A 14,521-nucleotide genomic window follows, 5' to 3' on the forward strand; every position below is an offset into this window, starting at 1 on the left:
ACCCTTAGACATATGAAACCATCATGAAGGCAATCACAAGAATAACATTGTCTAGCAGTATGAATATGTTGTAAGAATGTTACTTTTAGTGTTGTAGTTTGTTATTTATCACCTTGTCTTCATGTTTTCTATTGGAAAGCACGTGTATACTGAATATCAAGTAATATCTATTGTTTATGGTGAGCCTTCCTTTCCCTTTTCTACCCCTGTGCTTTCAGCCTTCCTCCATCCCTTTCCTACTCCTCCACTGAAAAGCTTCTCTGAGCTTCAATCAGGGAATATTGGGAATAATAATACTTGCAAAGTGGTGGTAGGAGTGCTGAGGGGGGCTTCAGGCAATGCCTGCCCTCATGTTGATGGATTGGAATATGTTTGCTCATTCTTCAATAACATTCACCTTTCTTGAGCTACCAGACAATCTCTTCTTCACTAGATTGAATAGCTACTAGATTGCCATTTTTATCTGTAAATGCAAGTTTACAGCTGCAAGTAGCTTTGTGAAATGGGCCATAAGTATCATAATGTTCTGGAGTACAGCTCTCAAGTTCCCAAGTATATTTGTGAGTAGGGAGTATCTCATTGAGTCCTAGTTCTTATTTTGCTTTCTGATACTTATAGACATGTTTATCTCATCATATATTGAGGGCTACAAATAGTAGGATGCAATGAAAAAAGCTGGAATGGATGAGGTACTTGCACATGGTCGTGGGAACGTAAGAACTTTTCTTTTAGCAACAGCTGCACTACAAACTCTCTGGAACTGTTTTAGCATCACAAGTCTTCTTGAGAATCCGAAGGATTTGTTTCAGACGTAAAGTTGTGAACCAGTTTTTCCACACTAGGAACGATTTCAACTAAGTTTTCAAACACAAATTCTACTGTATATAGAACAGTGTTAATAAAGATACATATAAGTGGAAAGTACCTGCAGTTTTCAGGGCTGTGAAACTGTGTTGCAGATTGTGTGAAGCAAAACAAAATTCTAAAATTCACCCACTTAAATTGTGGTAAAACAAATGACCAGTGCTGTTTTCTCTTGATGTGGTATCTTTGTTTTCTTCAATATCATGTGCAAAGTTAGCTATTGCAGATATCATTTCTGAACCAGGTATCTCCAACCACTCCTTCAGAGCCAGAGCCTTCCGAGTAGTTCCAAGCCTTTAGCTCTTTTTTAAATAAGCACAGGGTCACATTTCCCTTTTAAGGCTAAAGAAAGGAAGTGTTTATTTTACATTATTATCACCAGGCTGCAGATTTATGACACAGGCTGTGAATCAGGGGTCAGAGAACTGAGATATTTAACTCTTGAATAAGTCCTTGTCAACTGGATATTGGAGTGTGAGAACAAAATGGTGTTTCGGAATGCTTTTTGACTTTATCATTAAGGTAGCTCTATTTTATTTTTTGCCCATTTCAGAGTGTTGCATTTACAAACTGCGGGCCTCTTGCTCCCAGTGGCCAGTAGACACTGTGCCAAATCTATAACTGTAAAATACACAATTCTTTTTGAAATGGGCGAAATTAAAATATTTCTAGGAAACATTAAGTCTTAATGTTTTTCGTCCACTTTCAAGTAAGCCGATTGTCTTAATGTTTTATGAAGCATGTTTCATCACTTTAATTTTCTGCCATTTAAACAAATGGCTGTATTTTTCTGTTATAAATATGGCACAGTCTCTACTGGCCACTGGGAGCAAGATGCCTGGTGCCTGTGAATATTATAATTGGAAATGGGTGTTAATCTAAATTATGAGATTTATGGATTCCATATAAACATAAAGTTAACTCTTCAGTTTCCTTTTTCGCCCATTTTAAAGTGGCGCCTTTACACAGAGAATATTATGGACACATTTGCAGAACATTTTTCTGCACTTTAAAAAAAATAGTTGTATGTTTGTGTTTAACATATTGTGAAAGGTATTTCTTGTGTCAAGAGTACATACGGAGACCCATACTCTTATATCCCATTCATACGCAATTATGTTAATACATTTCTAAAGAACACGCACTCACTGACACTCATGGCAGCCCTGTCATAGTGGCCCTGGTCAAATCATTTTATTGCAGCCATTGTATCTGGCATTATGGACATTAGGCTCAAAGTCAATGAACCTAGGTACCGGGTGTCTGGTAACAACGCATCATTTGCTTAACCTTGAATAGTTCACAATTTTCAAGGATCGGAAGTAGCTGTCACTACAGAAAAGCTTGGAGACCCGTGTTCTGAACAAATGATACCTAGATACATAAAATGGCATTTCATCTCATCAAATGAATCTAGCTTTTAAAATTTGATGAATATTTTTCTTGGTGATGAAAAATCAATAAAGCATTTTTTTATTTACCTAGGCTTTTCCTGAATGAAATGAGCAAGTGTAATACACTTCTTTAGCATTGTTATGAGAACTAAATCGCCTCAAATCACATTTTGGAAGTAACTGGTATTGACCACACACATACATCATGCAATGGGCACACTTACTAGCTGAAAAACCATGGAAGCAATTTGGTTTATCCCTATGATCCCAACCACCAACAAAAACCTACAACTCTTAAAGTAGATATATTCACCATACTGACAGCACCACCCACACAACTGAAACAGATTCTGGTCTCTGATGGAAAGGTTTGTAAAGTTGGACCCGCATTACTTATAGGCGCATTACCTGTATAACCTATAGGCATTGTAATACCATACCAAAAGATAATTGTGCGCTATGCAAGTAATATTTAACAATTACAGTAGGATTTCAAATGCTCTGACAAAACTTAAAGGTCTAAGGCAAAGACAGAAATCAATAAGCATGTCCACAAATTGATCATGTAAACTACTTCTTTTTTTATTGAAAATACATCTACAAAGTATTGTTTGTCTGCAGAGTCACATCTACACATATAGCCGACAAAGCAGTTTTGGGAGGTAAGATTTTTCTAAAGTAATTGATTTCTGTAAGAAACAACGTTAGTTAAAAAAATGAAGGAAGATCATCACACACAAATCTGTGACATATTTCATTTTTTTTTTGTTTCAACTGATGCTATCAAATGGCATCCATTTACAAGTTGTATACTGTATACTTCAATGTAGAACATCAAAAATATTACATGGTTACGCCATACATTCTAAAATTAACTTTGTACACACACATATGTCATCCATCTATATAAAAATATCTATACCTAGAAGATGTGTATCTGCTTTCTAAACTTTTCTTCTGTTATCAAAATAAAATGTTTCACATGACTGAAATTCAGTCTGATTCTAACACAACTCTGCATGAGCACAATGCAGACAGTTTATAAGACTGGAAATTTGTCCTATGTCTATCTGCCGCCTCATCATTTGACACAGTACACATATAGAGAAAAATTACCAGCCTGGGTCACTCTTAAGACCTCACTATGTACTGTACAGCAAGGTTTGTGTATTGTAACACTACTTTCAAAACCAAAGGCCACGGATGGCAATCACGTTGCTTAGCGAAGGGCTGTGGTGGCGGTTGATTCCACCCCCCTCCATCTTGCACTTTGATGTGAAGTTCATAATAACATGACAATCAAAAAACATGCAAAAACATTTTTGTGCTTTTGTGTTCCCTCGGAATCCATTAACTGGACCAACTAATATTTTCCAGCTTGACTTTGTAGAACAATGAAAACAAAAAAAACATATATATATATACAAATATAAAATATATTTTGTTAAAAACTGTAAGACTCACATCGGGACTGTCTGTGGCTTGTACACAGAAAGGAGAGAGGAGATTTTCCCTCTCATTCTTTTAGTATATTCTCCCTTTTACAAACACATCGAAAGGAGTTTTATCTGCAGGCTACCTGTGATTCCTGCTTGAAGTCTTCTTTCTTAATTGTAAGACATTACTTTCCCCATAAAGGTCCCTGGCATTCTGTGTAACTGTTTTAGAATTAAATCATGAAATTGTATGACGTATAGCTGTGTATACTACTGAAGTAAGTATGGGTAGAACATACACAGAATGTACTGTATACAACAAAAGCACATGATACTAGGAAGTGCAATACACCAAAAATGTTATAAATTCAATATGTCTTACACATGGAGGTTTAAAGAATTTTACCAAATGTTGACTAATGACATGTACTTATATCAACATTTGTCTGAAGGGGTAGAGTTAAGAACATGTGCCTTAATTCTAGAGCAACATCGTTTAAAAATACATTGATGCCTGGTGGCATTTGGTGGAGCAAGTGCCGACAAAACGTTTGACTGAGTTGGTGGCCTAAATCGAGGATCTCAGTCACTTACCAAAGCTTCACAGAAGATCAATGCTAGAAGATAAAGAGGTTTTTATGAACCTTAATGTCTCCTGCATATAGTGTCCTGAGTACCTATTAATTTGTGCTACTAGCAAATGGACAAATTCTTATCAGTGAGTCGTGTGCCCTGTAAATTGTAAGTGTTCTTTTGCTTCTAATGTGCTGAATAACCAAAACTCTTTATAGAGTTAACATACGAACTATACAAGATCAGACTTTCATTTGGACATGGAGACTCAAAATAATGGCTCAACTTGCAGTCTTAGCTCAAATACCGATGTATTAAAACAAGTGGGACACGTTATAGGCTCCCATTGTAATTGTGACATTACAAATGTAGATAATCACGGTCACTTTACAGATTTTTCATGGACATAATGCACATTCTTATGTATTTCATTAACATATGCTTTCCTCTGTAGTCAGGACTAGTATGACTGATACAATACAATGTTATGTTCCTTCCTTTAGAGTAGTATACAAGCGACTTGCTGATGTCTGATGAATCTCAATGCTTGTAATGCATTCACAATCATCTATTCTTTCTTTCCTTTTTCATACATTGACACAAATTACTATTATTTGCTTGAAGTGAAAAAATGGATTGGGGAAATTAAAACTGATTTTATGCTTCATTCTCCTGAAACCAATTCCACCATTTTCTTACATCTTAGTCTCGCTGTCTATAGGTTTCTCAAGCTCGTTTTCTTGGGAAATCAGCTGATATGGTTTCTTCATTTCATTTTCTTCAATAACGGAGTTGCCCATTTCAGTGTCTCCACTCTGCAGTTCATGCCGAGATAAGTGTTCAACTATTCCTGCTCCCAGAGAATCTCCCAGAACGTTGGTGGTGGTACGGAGCCGATCCCTATAAAGAACAATATAAAGTTTTATTAGCGTTAAGCAGGACGCTTAACCGGCAATTTGATGACCGCCATATTTGATTAGAAAATTCTGTCAATAAACTTCTGTGTTCAAGACTTATGATTGCAGCCCATCACCTGTAAACTAGAACACAGCTCTATAGATTTGAGATTTCCCAGAATTTGACAGTTTGGTATCTTATGATGAACCACTGTTACCAAATAAAGCTGACTTTTCCTCACTAGAATCAAGCGATGCAAATCTACTCCAGGTGTCTGCACTAGCATATGTCACAAAATATACATAAACTATTAGCATGAAAAACATATATCTACAATTAGGAAGTCTCAGATCCTAAAATAGAGTTGATGGTAACAGAAAATCATCTGATTTTTGAAGGAACACTTTTATTAGGGAGAGTAGTACAATACTGCTAATACACAATGGTTTCTCTTCCAGATGATCTACTAATAGTGTTTACTTCTACATGCTAAACCTGAAGTAAAACAAATTTACCACCCTGAATCTAGCACTTTCACAAAATCTCACAAAATGTAAATGTACACTATCAATTGATTTACCCACGTGCAATATTTCCACAGTGTATAGTAATATTACACATAGATGGCCTACAAAGGGAGGAGAGTGACAGGGCAAGTTTAGTAACACCAAAGTTTTGCGGTATTCACAAACATCTCTACACAGTATTACCATTTTGTAACAATTCAAAAAAAATACTCCTATGAGGGTAGAAGTAAATCCATGTCATAGCTGGGGTGCAGGGCAAGTGGTTTGTCTGTAGAAATATTTTCCCAATGGTGAAAAAATAAAAGTGAAATTTTAACAAAGCAAGTGCATTCTCATATACAAAACACAAGTAGGACTCTCTCTTCATAGACATAATCAGGAGTTCATAAATGTTTTGAGAATTACTGCACCTTCTGTGTAGTTATCAAAATAGCACACCTGATTCTATGCCAGGTAGTAAACCTACACATGCAAATGTATTGTTCACAACCACTTGCTTTAAACTCAACCTGGTTTTTGGGTGCATGAAATGATGTAGTTGGTAAAGTTATATAGTGATGATAGCAAAGGAATACAAGATGTCATCAGGAATGAATTATATTATGTTGTTAGAGATTTTATTTATGATTTTATTTGGCATATTATCTATAGGTAATAGTATAGGATTCATTAGAGATGCATTGAGGTCTTAATATTATGTAGGCTCCATAAACTGGGAAATTTAGGAGACTTTTGGGTTATGCATATTAACAATAATATCAATTCATCTAAGGTTGCACAATGGATGGGCAAATCTTTGTACATCAGGGTGGCCTTCCATTGGACAGTACTTGTCTACAATCAGACTAATAGAAGCATACATGTACAAGTAGGAACTTAGGACATTTGTGCATGCTGATTTTAAAATGAGTAAATTCTTACATTGCACTCTTTATGTGCTTTATGATTGGAAGTGCTAAATCTCCTGTTTTGCATGAAATCTGTCTCTCAGTCTTTATTTTTTTAGCATAAGTGTAGTTTGACATACTTTACACTTAATCAACACTTTATGCTTGAAAACACTGGTCTGAATATTTGGATATGAGGTATTTTAGTGGGGGCACAGTTATTAGAGCACTACTGTATTCCAAAACGTCATTTTATGTGGATGATGCCTGCCACTCTAAACATGTTGATCTGTAGCTTTCAAAAATATTTTTGATGGGGAGAGGGCAGTGAAAAAATAAAATATTAATTACTTTCCAAAGTAATAATTTCTGCCGAATGCACAATAAGACTTATAAAAAACAGTGCTACTCTTGGTTCATTCATTCTATTGGAAATACTCACAAGAACCAGTCAACTGCAATAATGAGAGTGATGTCATCGGTAGGAAGTCCAACAGAGGTTAGCACGATAACCATGGTGACCAGTCCAGCTTGTGGGATTCCTGCAGCCCCAATACTGGCAGCAGTGGCTGTGATGCTGTTTAAGGAATAAGGAGGGAATGTCATTAAGAAAATTCATGGGCAGTGTGTATCTCAGAAACAATTGCATTTCTGCATAAGATTTGTTCACAGTATGCAAGAAAATAGTTGTTATTTGAGGTTATTGAAGGCAGACGTGTGACTAGGAACAGAAATGCAGATATAATATTTAATAAACATATTGCATCACCATCTCCCATTTGGGTAATAGGTAGCAATAGGGTGAAGCAATAGGCTAGTCAGGCACTATAAATGTTTTACCATTTTAATTTTTTTATTTTAACAAGGGGCAAGGTTACATTATGCATCACAAATACATGAAAACAGTCCAATCCCACTTTTCAAGGCGTGTCCTCTTTGAAAGCACATTAAAATCAGCTGCACTACTGCTCTTTTGTGACAGAAGAAACTATTGTGCACAAACACTCTGGATAGGTCCCAAAAAAGTGTAAAGTCATAGCACCTAACCAGAATACCATCCAGTATCTCTTATCAATAAATATGTACGTTTTACCGCTGTTTATTATAACAATGTAGAGATGTAATACTTAAATTGTCACTCAGAATTATTACAATATTTTAGAACACCAGGGATCAATTCACCGAGACCAGTGAGAAAATATATCACTGAGAGAAAATACATCACCGATTGGTTGTCAAATGCACTAAACTTTAATCACAATTTCACACAAAAACATAATATTTGAAAGATCCTTTTCTATAAAAAATCGAAAACTAGAAATACATTTACATTTTAAGACAGAACACTATTCTTCTTCTCCTCAAACTCTCCCATACTCTCTCAAATGTGTAGTCGTAAAATGCCATATCCATTGCAGTAACACCTTAACACAGTTTATTTTTCTCCTCAGATCTTATTCAAAAGAGAAATCTGTATATATGCAAGAATGTCATATGAGGAGAAAACAAGACCTCTTCAAACTTTTGCCCACAGGGTGTTTGATATATTTAATACTCTATGCATAGTTGTATGTATATGTACATGTATTTATGTACAATTTCCATAGTGCAACCCTAGCCAAAAGGCAGCCAAGCACTGCCCACGGTCAAACACAAGCATAAAGATTGATAGGAGAGGTGGTTGGTTTGTGTACTTTTACTGCATTTTGATGCATTGTTCTTTAAAGAGGCGTATCTTCAACAGTTTCAACTAAGGATGCGATTAAGATGTCGTAGGAAACCGTTCCTATGGCATTGTAATCTCCTGTTTGGATTCATTTCCGACCGACACATTTGAATGGAATAAGTTGGAAAGGAATCCAACTCCCAAAGGGAGTTGGATTCCCAAAAAATCGCTTCCAAAGGGCTCGGAGAGTGCATCTGCCATTCCGGAAATCCTCCTGTAATCCCAAGAGCGGCTCTTTCCGCCTGACAGATTACAATGTCGGATTCCGACAGCCTTTCTGTGTCGGCCTTCCCGACACAGAAAGGCTGTCGGAAGTCAACTTTGGGGGCTACCATCAGGGTCCCCATGGGTGCACAGCCTCCGGTTATATTGATCACTGCACCTGTGGCAGGCAACTTAAAGTGCCTGCCACGAGGTGCAGGGATTAACTGCACATTGTCTCTTGACAGAGAGCATGCTTTCCTATTGGAATGCATGCTCCTATTGTAAAGAATAGGATTGCGACCGAACAGTGTTCGGTCGCATCTTAATTGCTGATTTGGGACAGCCGACAGGAGGTCGGTTGGTCCCACAACTGAATCGATGTCGGATGGACCCTGGTCCGTCCAACATTGAAATTGGCCCCTAAATTGGAGCAACATTGGGAAATTCCTGATGGATAAGGGAATGTTCTTCCAGATCCTGGGTATAGTGATGGAAAAGGCCTGCTGTTTTGTTTTCCCTTTTTTACAATTCTTAGTCTGCAGTCTGATGGTGTCCTGGCTGTGTGTATGCAGAATACCACTGGAGATAGTGAGCTTGTCTGCAAGAAAGTGTTGCTGGTAGTGATGGCTTTGCAAATGATGCAGCTAGTTTGAAGATGATATGGACCTGCCAGGGGAGGCAACGGAGTTCCATCAGGATGGGGATGAGGTGATCATCTTTTAGCAGGCCAGGTATGAAACATAATGTGGTGTGTAGGCTGTCTAGAATGTCCTTAAGGGGTACCAGTATAAAGTCTGTGAGGACATAGTGCAGGTCCTTATCACTATCTGGAGTATGAGGGCTTGTACAACAGTTCTGAAGTCACTTTCTGGAAGAAATGATTCTATTTACTTTAGAAGAAAGAGCTGGTACAGAGCCATCTTTGTTTTTTGTCAATGTGTTCCTGGAGGGAGAGGTTGGTGCCCAGAGTGAAACAAAGTGATGGGGTTGGAAGCCATTAAGATTCATGTCATTGAGTAAGGTCTGTACTATGTCTGATTTGTTTTTCTTGGCAAATAACAGTAATTCCATCTTGGGTGGTTTGCGCTTTTGGTGAGTGCTGGATATCCTGGTTTGTGCAGGCAATATTTGAGGTGTTGCATGTAGAAAACAGAATACACTTTCAGGTGGAGTAGCTATTCAATCACCAATCCGTGCCCCACTACAAAACTATAAAAATAGAAATACCTTTTTGGTAGGCGGCAAACCCGAGAGCAGAGGACGTCCCGGGACCAGGGTTCGATTCCCGGCGTGGCAGGTTTCTGGACCAGGGTCAGCGGACTCGATAATTCTCTCGCCTCGGTGCCCACTCTGATCAGCGTTCACACTCGGCAACTCTGGGCATTAGCTTGCCTCATCTTCACTAACGGCCCCACCAGACCGCCGGGGATGCCTGGTCTCACCCTGGAGATACCCATTAAGGGACCATCTCTCAGGGAAGCCAGGAAGGGTTTCGCAGCGGTCGAAGCGCCTTGGGACCCTCCGGGTAAGTAGTGCGCTATATAAATGCCTATACATACATGAAACTGGTGAATAACACACATGCTGCCAAGACAACCATCAATAATGGGTGTCACTAATGCAACCTCCAACAGTGAAGTTCAAATTCCTGAAACCATTAGGCATGAATCTTTCAAAATATGAATTAACCGGCAAAGAGTAAATGTCCTCAATGGAGGCCTGTTGTTTGTACCTACACAACAACTTGATGCATTTGATTATTGACCCAAGCTCTTCAGATTCTTCAGATGAACATCATCAAGTACTAACTTTTTCCTAATGTACAGGATTACATGTCCTATCTACATTCAATTCCATAATTGAAACTATTCAGTTTGACATTCTGACCTTCCAGGATTTGGTTCTGTCATATATATGTATGTGACCTCAGCTAGGAGGTGTACTAAATATAACTTTCCAAAATCTGAAAACGGTGAATTAGTTCAATTAAGAAAAAGATAGACATTGTTTGCCAACCAGCTGAGATAAGATGGCCAACTAGTTCTTCAAAATTTGATTGACTATGAAAGAGAAATCATAGTCAGCTTAGTGTTCCAGCGCACCATAGTGAACTCCAAACCACCCCTTTGCTTGGTATTTAAATAGGGAATGAGCTGACAGAATGTACCCTTAACAAATGTAGGCTATGTTAAAAAGAAAATATATGTACTCCCAAGATCCACAAAATGTTACCAATCCTCCTGAGCACCCCATTTTTGGGGTTATGGATCAATACTCGAAGCACTGGGAAAATATGTTATCTTTTTCATCAAACACTTTGTCTCTGCCACTAGATTCTTTGTGTATGACAGCATGGATTTATTCAACCGAACTAAACACTTTGAGTCTGATTTAGGCTCGGAGTACAGATTGTGCTTCGTCGGGAAGATAGAGTAAAGTACTCAGTCGCCTGATGGAGTAAGCATATTCTGAAATTAGAGATGTCTGCCAGCACTGTGAACATTCCCATCAGGAACCCCCATCATGGCACCTCCTGTGAATGGCTTAAAAGTTTGACGGATGATACTGTCAAATGACGGTACCATCTGTCAAGTTTTTAATTTGTTTGGATTTTTTCAAAAACTTCTAAAGATGATTTTGTTTTTGCCATGGGAGTTTCCTCCCACATTATGGTGGTCATTTAAATGTTTTTACTGACCCTTACCACCAGGGAGATTAAAGACTTGCCATTAGGCCCTGCTCTCTCTAAATTGGGTGCATGGATAAATGACCAAACCTCTGAAAATCATGCTGTTTAGAAGATTAAAACTGCAACATGAAGAAACTGCCCCTGCAATGATATTGTTAGCTTGGGGGTTACTGACTTTTAAATTATACTAAAAGTGCTAAATCAGTGCTGTTTATGTCTAAACTTGTAATATTAAAATGTTTCACTGCAATGGGTGCATTTGAATTTTGTTGCTGCACCCGATTGCAATTCACATAACCCTTACAATAAGATGTCCTGCGATTTGTCAAACATGTGCCAAACCACTCTGAAGGTCACAAGCAGAATAAACCAGCATAAAAGTAGGATGATGGGCCAGACAGAACATGTTTTTACACATCACCTTTATATAGCTTTCTTTACACTTTTATAACCATTTTTTGTGATATGTTATATCAGTTGTAGAATGGAGGTGTTTGAGTTGTTTTTCTGCCCCTACTCATCCATGCTCATTACGTCTCATCAGTTTTGGCAATGGAGGCTGTAATTTTATTGTATTTCTGGGATTTGCGTGCACTGCCCATTTCATGCTGCATCATCCATCTTATGGTACTCATAAATGTTGCCAAGATCTGTTGACATATGTTGCTGGCAGGTTTTGCTCCCATTTTTATAATTGGATTGAATTTTGATTTATTTCAATTTGATTTGGTTTTTCCTTTATTTTCCCCATCCATATTGTTCTTAATTAATCTGTTAATGATTTTATTTCTGAATTGACACTTGAACATTTAACACTTAAATTTAAACATTTGACACTGTTTATGGTTCCAAAGGTTGTGGTTTTATTGATTCCCTTCTAAAAGATAATTTGGCTGACCAACTTGGGGATGCTTTTTCAACCTCTAATGTACTTCCGGATTTTATTTTCATGCAGTACCCTCATTTTTGATTATTACATCACAATGGTTTATCTCTTTGATATTATTTAGTATTATTTCTTGACTAAACATTGATAGTAGCATTTTTGGACTGCTGATGAATGTCCCTTTGAAATATACTTTGTGTACTCCTATTTTGAATCATATGGGTATTTTATAGTGACACTGTGTGGGCTATTGGTAAACTCAACTCACATAGGTATTTATTGTCTCTTTGTAAACTGACATTGTGCACACTCTTCTCACAGTGGTATTTGATGCCAACAACGCGAGCATGTGTAAAAGATCTGATTGGACTTAAAGAAGCAATATCTGATGCTTGTTTTTTCATTTATTTGTAATCATATTGGTGTCTACAACTTTGTATTAAAACAAGCTGCTGTGAGAAGAACACTCTGCTGGTTTCACTATGGGGGGAGATCGCAACATGGACTTTTTTTGTTACAGACTGTTGGAAAAGAGATTTACCCTCTACAAATGCAATAGTCGTCTTTTAAAGTTTTACTGGGTTGTTTTCTGTCTTACACTAAATACTCCGGTATTTATGTATCACTATGTGCCACTTTTGTCTGTAACAAAACTATATATGAGGAGCGTAAGAATAAACTGAGTCTTTGGGATTTTCATCCATACCCTTTTGAGTTTTTGAGTTCTCCATCCACACCCTTTTGCCATTTTCTGACTTTACTAAAGTAGTCAAATTTTTACAGATAATTGTGTGACCACAGATCTGCTATCTATCTGCAGATCTAGAATAAGATACAATATTGGTTCAGTCCTTCCTATTAGGTCATTGTTCAAATTTTTCTTTTTTCCAGTGTGGGCTATTAAGTCCAGCATAACAAGTATTATTGTCAAAAATTTGAACTCTGTCTGCAGGTGTCCAGCAGTACATGGTGCCTCTTGGCAGCATTGTCAAACAAGCACTGCCCAACTGTATAATATGCTTGGGAAGGCTGATATGTTTTGGCGAGAATGGTTCATGTTTTTTTGGCTAAAGGCAGAAGGGTGTCATGCAAGCTCTGGTCACAAGAATGGATTATCAATTACTAATGGCATTGAAGTTCTCCATAGATGGTATTTGTAATTCTTCTTATCTTTGTGTTTGCAAATACATGTACATAAAGGCAACTAATTCTTGAAATCCAACATTATTGTTAATACATGTGCACAGAGGGCCCAAATGGCTTGAATTAGGATTGCAAATTTAAAATGTGAATTTAAACTTGTAACTGCATTTACTAACACATATCTTTATGCTGTGATGCTATATGGCAAAAACGCGATTCCACAAGCAAGTAGGTCATCTTCAAGCTGGAGATGCGCTGGAAAGTTTGTGATTTTGTGGGTAGTCACCAAATTGCTAATTGTTGATAATGAACAAAGGTTTTCTCAGTCCTTTCTCATCAGGGAAATGGTGAAAGATTTAATCTGGTCAAGAGCAGGTGTAAATCTGTGGACAAGTAACACCCCTAAAGCTGGTGGACGTGTGGAGGAAGGGATTTCTCCACATTGAAAAACATTTGCCTTGGTAGAATAAATAAAGTATTACTTTGCAAATTAACCTTTGGTAAGCCAGTATGCACACACACTTTTACACAAGGTAAAATGAGGCATGTGTAAGAGCTTACGATAAGTTGTATTATTGATTGGCATATCTTCCCAGGAGTAAATATGAAATTCTGTGATGATTCCAAAAAGTCATAGATCTACACCCAAATCTAGGCACAAACCTGATTTAGCAATCTGTTTGTGAATCGACTCTAACATATAAACATGATGAATAGCAACCTTTTAAATTCCATACATAAAATCCACAACCCGCAAAAGGAAATATCTGGGAAATAATACATGTATGGTTTGAATAGACGCAGTATGAGACAGATGAATAGAAGAGAAATAAAATGTATTTTAAGATTATTCTGATAGGCTTTGTAAACAGGAACAGATGAATATAGACTTCAACCTATAGTTTAATGTTTTATCAAACAATAAGTTGGAACCTTCAGGCTTCTATTAGTACATTTTCAGTAAGGAGGGACATAGTACAGATCTGCCAGTATCACTGCAAGCAATGGTCCAGGTCAGGAAAGGTTAAAACATTTTTAATTTGTTTTGACAATTGTAGTGTTGGTTGTCAAACACGGGCAGCCGCGGTCCATGCAGGTAACAGCTGTGGGGTGGTGGGGCCGAGTGGGGTGGGGGATTTCGAGGGCCAATGCAGAGGGAAAATTAAATAAGTAATTAATGTTCCCAATGCATCGTCCCTCTAAATCCCCCGACTGCGGCCACATGGCCCCACCGATGTTACCCGCACGGACCGCGGCTGAACACGGTTCATCTCTACCCGAAATACAAATTTGTA

At 37.7% G+C, this 14,521-nt stretch overlaps 1 protein-coding gene across 1 annotated transcript in view; it reads right to left on the minus strand.

The window, feature by feature from the left end:
- Positions 1–2,819: 2,819 nt before the first annotated feature.
- The window catches only part of SLC1A3 (solute carrier family 1 member 3), a 146,262-nt gene continuing 134,560 nt past the window's right edge, over positions 2,820–14,521 (minus strand). The window contains exons 9-10 of the mRNA XM_086960542.1: positions 7,021–7,155; positions 2,820–5,167 (exon numbers count right to left, since the gene is read on the minus strand). Coding sequence (XP_086816668.1) covers positions 4,963–5,167; positions 7,021–7,155 — 340 coding nt within the window. The 3' untranslated portion in view covers positions 2,820–4,962. The remainder of the gene's footprint in view (positions 5,168–7,020; positions 7,156–14,521) is intronic.

Source organism: Lissotriton vulgaris, chromosome 3_1, assembly GCF_964263255.1.
Source record: "Lissotriton vulgaris chromosome 3_1, aLisVul1.2, whole genome shotgun sequence".
NCBI classification, from domain to species: domain Eukaryota; kingdom Metazoa; phylum Chordata; class Amphibia; order Caudata; family Salamandridae; genus Lissotriton; species Lissotriton vulgaris.